This window comes from Festucalex cinctus, chromosome 5 (assembly GCF_051991245.1).
Source record: "Festucalex cinctus isolate MCC-2025b chromosome 5, RoL_Fcin_1.0, whole genome shotgun sequence".
NCBI lineage: Eukaryota > Metazoa > Chordata > Actinopteri > Syngnathiformes > Syngnathidae > Festucalex > Festucalex cinctus.
The window spans coordinates 28,841,071-28,848,524 of NC_135415.1; the positions used below are offsets into that span (position 1 = coordinate 28,841,071).

General features: G+C 35.7%; 1 protein-coding gene across 1 annotated transcript; it reads left to right on the top strand.

Annotated features, from left to right (window-relative positions):
* The first annotated feature begins 361 nt into the window (after positions 1–361).
* snrnp27 (small nuclear ribonucleoprotein 27 (U4/U6.U5)) lies at positions 362–7,193 on the top strand. The gene is made up of 6 exons (XM_077522105.1): positions 362–542; positions 1,867–1,999; positions 3,750–3,853; positions 5,591–5,670; positions 6,477–6,541; positions 6,893–7,193. The coding sequence occupies exons 1-6, from the start codon at positions 506–508 to the stop codon at positions 6,945–6,947; spliced, it is 474 nt and encodes a 157-aa protein (XP_077378231.1). The 5' UTR covers positions 362–505; the 3' UTR covers positions 6,948–7,193.
* The last annotated feature ends 261 nt before the right edge of the window (positions 7,194–7,454 follow it).

A 7,454-nucleotide genomic window follows, 5' to 3' on the forward strand; every position in this document is an offset into this window, starting at 1 on the left:
TGAACATTTTGCACAGGAATTATTTTTTGAATAAATTGAGGTTTAAATAAAAATTTGTTGGGTTTATTAGATTCAAATAGTAATTGTCCCGAATTGAGCTTTTATTTTTGGGCCATATCGCCCTAACCTTGCTCGCCCAGCCCTATTAGTATATATACAGTTGTCAACTTGGTCACAGTTTTGCCTCACTGAGTCACTAGCAACATGTAGTTGTCCTGCTGCTCGTATAAAGGTGTCCCACTAGGACACCTTTATTGTAAATAAATGGATTTGTAAATTAAAAGTATTGAATAAAGTATTAAAAAATAATAATAATAATAAAGGTTTACATCCGACTCGACAGGGGGCGCAGTAGGAAAAAAAGACAAACGGAAGTTGTCTATAGTCACAGCGGAACTTCTCAGTTATGGTGGCGAGCAGTGAAAAATACAACAGAAATTTCGAGTAACTCTTCGCTCTGCGTGGTTTTTCTTTTACTCTTTTACTTAATATTTGACTGGTTAAAATGGGAAGAAGCAGGAGTCGAACTCCTCCAAGGCGTGGTAAGACACTACATGTCACGATTGTGTGCCTCGTTTGTATGAGTCGATGAAAGAAAGACTTCTAGAACTCAACATTGCTATATTATACTGTGTTAATTCCACGTCCTCAAAATGAATGTATTGTTTGTCTACCACAAACGCGGTTTCTGACATTGGCTTCCTGTCGTGAGAATGTAATCTTTGGATTTTGGCAGTTGTGGGAAGTAACGTAAAAATCCAAGTCCACTGTACATTTTTTTTTTTTTCGGACAGCTTTTTTAATTCGAGTCCATTTAAGAACATATGTACTTTCTACTCCTTGCTTTATCAAAAATTGGCTCGTTACTTCTTTGTTTTTCTTCTTTTTCTTTTTTTTCTTTTTTTTTTGCGCGCTGTGGTTATTTTGCCGTGATCGGCAACTCGCCACCTAGCGTTATTTTGCCGTAAATCGCGTGACAACAAGTACGACTTCTGAATGTGAATGTGTTCCAGTTCTTCATGTAGTGGGTAGAGTGCTCGCCCCTTTGGATTTCCATATATTTGTATAGAAAAAGGATGTACCAGGTTCTAAATATTTTTCCCACCACAAAATAATCATTTTTCAGTTTAAAACTTGATTTGTGTCAACTCTGTCAGACTTTTTAAAAGTGTCCAATTTTAAGTGTGAGGTCTAAGAAGAATTGAAAGTCTGTTATATACATTGGAATATTTTTTAGTTTCACTGATATGTCATAAAATAGTATTTAATGACATATCAATCATAGCTTTTCTGAAAATCAAAATTTCAAAAAGTCTGCATTTTCCCGATTTCTTTGTAATATTAATGTAAGAAAAATGTTTTCTTAAATAAATTTTACATAAAGAACAAAGTCTTTTACAGAAATTGTAAAAAGAATACATTTATTTCTTAGAAAAAACCCAAAACTGACAGAGTTGACAAAAAACACTGATTTTGAGTCAGGGTTCGACAATAATCCAGTTGCACAGTGCAAGTGCATGTTTAAATGTCTGAGCCGTGAGCCTTGTGGATCAAGCGCCACTGATTGGGTCGGGTCGTACAATAGTCCACTGAACACGCTGCGGAGGCCAGCTTAAGAATAAAAACGTTCCAACTAATACATTGACGTCGATGCAGTTGCCTTGTTACTTGTATTTTGATTGAAATTGACCCACGCAGTGTGTGATAAGCGACTGTCGACTTCAAACATCAACACGACAACGCCAAACCGAAATTATATGCAATTGCTAATTAATGATCAGAATAATTAACTATTAACTATTATCTTCACATATTTTGGGTCCAACTCCTGCATCCTTATGTTAACTCTTACCGTATTGCCTGCAGAGAGGAGACGTTCACGCTCAACTTCACGAGAACGCGATCGAAGGAGAAGGGAACGGGACCGGTCACGAGATCGAGATCGTGACAGAGAAAGGAGAAGAAGTCGTTCCCGATCTCCACACAGGAGACGTTCAAGGTGAGGGAATCTTTTTTTAAATGCGATTGTAGCGTTCCGTACATTTTGTGTAGAATGACTTGAAACAATGTACGGTGACCGCTATATAGCGGTTTATCTTTCACTCCCCAGCTGCTCTGACTTTGTGGTTGTCTGATTGATCAGCCACTGATTTATGATCAGCCAATTGATTGCATTTTGTTCAGTAAATATATATATATATATATATATATATATATATATATATATATATATATATATATATATATATATATATATATATATATATATATATATATATACACAGCAATGCCTGTTCTTAAAGCGCTTTATAAATAAAGTTGAGGTGAGTTATGCCTGTAACATTCAATGTTATGGATATTCAAAAAATAAATAAATAATGGGTCACTTAATTAATTGTTTAAAAAGGTTGAAAACGAGCACAAATTATAGGTAGGGGATTGCAGTATATTTTTGACAACATGCTGCAGACCCGTTGTGACATGATGCATCACTGTTCACTCACGGGTTGGAGAAGCTAGCATACGAGTCCAGTGTTAGCCGGAGACCAAGCAGAAATCTTTTCGGAATTAATTGAAAAAGTGAATGTTAATGCAATTTTAGATGGCTAACAGCAAAGAAACGTTGTGGTTTATCAAGAATTACAAAAGCAAAATCGTATGACATCGTCGCAATGACGCGGGCACTTCCTGTTCTTCTTCTTCTTCTTTTAAATTGTGTATACCGCCACCTACAGCGGCGGAGTCCCTTCTCAATATTCACAAAAGAAGAACAGATGGAAACAGGAATAAGTCGCATGTCCGTTTTGCGCATTCTCAGTAAATTTGCTGAAAGAATTTGAAACAATTGGATGGAAACTTGACAAGTGAGACAAAGTGAGGCTTCACCAGATTATGATATCCAATAATTTGCAAAAGTTTCGACTGAAAATGACACAGTTGCTCAGGTTTCCGGTACTGATAAACCACTGATTAGCTGTGCTGTGATTGGACGTTATCTTAGCAACTGTGATGTCATTTTCTGTAAAAAAACAAATGGCAAAATGTCCGACGAACAGGTGGATTTTGCTGCTTAATTCATATGCCACAAACACAATATTAGTCAGAATATTGTGTTTAGACTAGTGGGGCTGCATAGAACATATTGTAAAAAACATTTTTTGGTTGACTTCCCCTTTAAGCTAGCCAACTCTCATTAGTGATATGGTTTGGTTGACTAATTTGGTGTTAAATATGCAATGTCTGATTCTCTTTTTGTTTTATGTTTCATAGAGATGGGCAATTAATTACCGATATCCGGCCTTATTTTATGGTATCGGTAATCATGGCAGGCTTTTTTTTTTTTTTTTTTTTTACACAAGCATACCATCAAAACTCTGATTGCCACATGTTATCAAAAAAAAACAAAAAACAGTTCCAGCCAATTTCAAGCATTTTAACTCCTCTTTCAAGGCAAAAAGAATATTGTTTGCCTTTACTACATATACAATGTGGGTACTAAATGAAAAATCACATTCCATTCATCGTAATTTTACTAATCGTTATTACACGTCTTTGGCAGTCAGAGTTAAAAAAAAAAAAATTAAATATGTGGTCCTTTTACAGCTCATATTTTCAACCATTGCTGTTGATTATAACTCGCTTAACAGTACATAATTCTTCATTCATGAGCATTCATTCATTCATCAGCAATTTCCGCACTCCGTGGTTGTGATAACCCGTCCTGCAGCTGTTTATCTTTCCCTCTGCAGGTCCCCACGACGCCATCGCTCCTCCTCGCTTTCCCCCATGAGGCAAAAAGACAGACGTGACGACGACCGTAAAGAGAAGTCATCCAAACCCATTCAAATATCAGGTATAAAAAATACTTCATTTTTGCATACGCTAAAGTTGAAGTCTAACTTCAAAACAAATTTTCCCATTGTAATATAACACAAAATGAATTAAATTGTGACTTAAAACCGTTGGTCCTCAACCATTTTTTCCAACGCGGACTGGTACATTGTCCAACTTAAATTTTGCGGGCCAGCAACCATCTGTTCTGTCGACGGGGGTGAGGTGCTGACAAAAATTCCCACCCAGGTGATGATGTTCATTTTGGAACATATAAAGGGTGCTGAGTCAGATTCCTGCCTGAGTGGCTACGTCCATTATGGGCATACAGTGGTACCTCTACTTACGAACGTCCCTTCAAAGGAAATTTTCAAGTGACGAAACTCCTCAACAGGAAAATATCGCCTCTTGTTACGAAAGAAGTATCAGGATACGAAAGGTAAAACTACAGTATGGGCCGCTACTCACAGCTCCCAGAGTTTACTGAATGCAACATACTTACCGCTGCTCTGCCATTGGCTATTACCTTAGCATACCACGTGTCTATGTGTGTAAAATTAACAGGCGTTCAGATAGTTTTACGTAAATGTATTCACTAACGGCCGACTCATTTATGCAAGAATTCAAACAATTGGTGATTGATAAAGGCTACATTGCACAGTTAGTTTTTAATTGCGACGAGGCGGGCCTTTTTTTGGAAAAAGATGCCTCGCCGTACCAGAAGTTTCCATCAAGTTTCAGAATTTATCACCCAGAACAAGTGTTCACCAGTTGGTGATCGCTCACTATGATGAGGTAACTTGGACATTTTCAAAGGATTATTAAAAAAATAAAAAAAACAAAACAAAAAAAAAAACACCCTTGGATCAGTTCTTTACAAAACACCAGGCAAAAACACTTCTGAGACTTCTGAGAGAGAACATGCACTAAAGAGGACAAAAAACAATGAGGACAGCAGTTAAAAAGGTAAATGAGCATCATTTTTATTCTTTACTCTATTCTTTGTTTGTTCACATTACTCACAACTCTCATTTATTGTGCAATAAACTAATTGTAACATGTATCTGTTACATTTTGATGCTTTTTTTTATGCTTTATAAAACATTTATGTCTGAATTTTGGGAGGCTTGGAACGGATTAGGGCATTTACATGGAAAATGCGTCTCTACTTACAAAATTTTCTACTTAAGAACTTTCTTCCAGGACCAATTAATTTCGTAACTAGAGGTATCACTGTATATGCCCCGTGACAAGGGATTTTTATTTGATTTATTTTTACTGTATGAATCTGTGAGGCCCGGTACCAAGTGGGGGCTGCTGACTTTAAGCAAACATGAAATCTTTATTACCTGTGTAATGTTTTACATAACGTGCACAAGAGCGATTTAATGTTTCACCATCATATTTCCGAAAAAGAATTGTGCAATATGTACACTGAAATGAAAAGAAAACATATTATATAACATATTCTTCCCAATCTGTGAAAAACTAGTTTTATTGATAGGTCAATCACAAGAGGAGAGCTTTCTTCCACATTTTTCCCATCTTGTGTTTCTCCATGAATAAACGGCACCACACTGCCCTTAAGAGGCCAACATGCACATAGCATGTTTCATTTATTCATAGCAGTTGTTGACAAAGTACTTGAACATATTTTGTTTAAAAGGTGTTTTTATCATCATGAATTTGTATATTGAAATTTTAATGGATTGTGTTTTTGTGTTGTTGTTGTTGTTGTTTTTTTTTTTTTCCTTAACAGCTGAGGACATGCAAGGCAAAACTGAAGAAGAAATTGAGATGATGAAACTTATGGGATTTTCAACATTTGACTCAACTAAGGTGAGTATGTTATGTATGATGTGCAGCCAATTCAACAAATGAATAAAAAATGTCATTCACAAAGTCGACCTCTCACTGATTTAAGAAACAAGTCATCTTTTATTTATTTAATGACGTAAATCTTCACCACCATCAGCCAAATGGGTTGTTAATGTTTATTGCTAATATATCACCAGTATTTGAGATTTTTTATTTTTTATTTTTTTAAAGAGTAGAATGGAATGGAGTATAACTTTGTCATGTGGTGTCACAGGCTCAGAAACAATAAAAATCTGATTTTCTCACAAATCTGCCCAGTGTTCCCATCGCCATCAAACAAATGTTAAGAGCATGAGTTTATTTTATTACGAGGCCACTGCGCTCCAAGGCTGTTACGATACACCAAACTAGTCTATTCGGCTCTATCCGCTGTTTAGTATAGGATTAGATTATTATTTTTTTAATAAATTTAATATTTACATAAATTAATGTTATGTTTATCAAACAATGTAGTATTATTGATTTATTTATGACAGTTGGTTCTCAAACCTTTTACACCAAATACCACCTAAAATAATCCTTATCATTCCCAAGTACCACCATCGTGCCGGCCAATTTTCCGTCTACTTCCCACTGGGAGCACTTATTGAAAGTGTTTGTACGTGAAAGACAACCCAAAGATAAACAGAAGCTCCAAAATTATTAAATTGTTCATTTTTGTTACATTAAAACATGTCCAATTGTTTGAGACGCTAATGTTTTCCCATTACTTTAATGACTTTAATGTTTTGGGAAATATTTGAAAGACATGTTCTGTTTTCCACCAGGGGAAGAAAAGTGAGGGAGCTACCAATGCATATGCTGTCAATACAACCATGAAAAGAAAATACAGGTATGACAAATGTCTTCTTCATTGTTCTACAGAAGTGGAAATTGTAAAAGAGGAATATTACTCTTTGAGTGCAGCTAGTTGCGCCATGCTGTCAGGTCTTAATGCCTTTTCACCCGGGCGTCATGTTAGTCATCTGTTGTTGGTCAGATTGCTGGATTAAAATGTCAAGTTTTAAGTCCCCTCACAGCAAGCATTATTACTGCTGTTGTCAATAGAGCCAATCACCTCTGCAGGTGTTTCTATGCAGAGATTCGAGCTCCCCTATTGGTGTGTGATGATGTCATCTGCAAGTGTTGCGAGGGTAACAGTGATGTAATGTTTTTTTTTTTTTCTTTTATATTTATTTTCTAGGCAATACATGAACAGAAAGGGTGGATTCAACAGACCGCTGGACTTTATCGCATGAAGAAACTCCTTTGCTCATTTCTCATTTCAGAATGTTTTGTACTTTGTGCTTTCATTTTTGTAACCTTTGTTGTGTGGGATGTCGGTTATCTCCATATACATTTTTGATTAATGGGAGACATTAATATTCGTCTTGGTGATTCTATTAGACCACATTTTGGTGAACATGAGGTACATGAAGCCTCTCGCTGTTCTAAAGTTACTTTTGTGTTATGTAAAACACTTGAATAAAAGTATTAAAAGTCAATGCAAGCAGTGTTTGTTACTTTCCTTTTTTTAACTGAAACATTTGGATGCAGTGGAATGTCAACTATTAGACACTATTTTTACAGTACTGAGTCAGTATAGCAAATGATCCATTACCTGATTTTATATTAAGAAAAGTACACACGTTACCACTGTTTTTCTGTTTGCCATTTATTACCAAAACGTTCAACATATTCATCAAGGAAGTTAGGCTTTTTATTATTATTATAATTATTATTTTACAGTCATAGACTAGTTTCAG

Bases quoted from the DNA above. Each gene is read 5' to 3' on its own strand.
- snrnp27 (XM_077522105.1), top strand. From the start codon at position 506: ATGGGAAGAAGCAGGAGTCGAACTCCTCCAAGGCGTG. The intron at 5,671-6,476 runs GTGAGTATGTTA...GTTTTCCACCAG, and splicing joins CAACATTTGACTCAACTAAG to GGGAAGAAAAGTGAGGGAGC. The intron at 6,542-6,892 runs GTATGACAAATG...TTTATTTTCTAG, and splicing joins ACCATGAAAAGAAAATACAG to GCAATACATGAACAGAAAGG.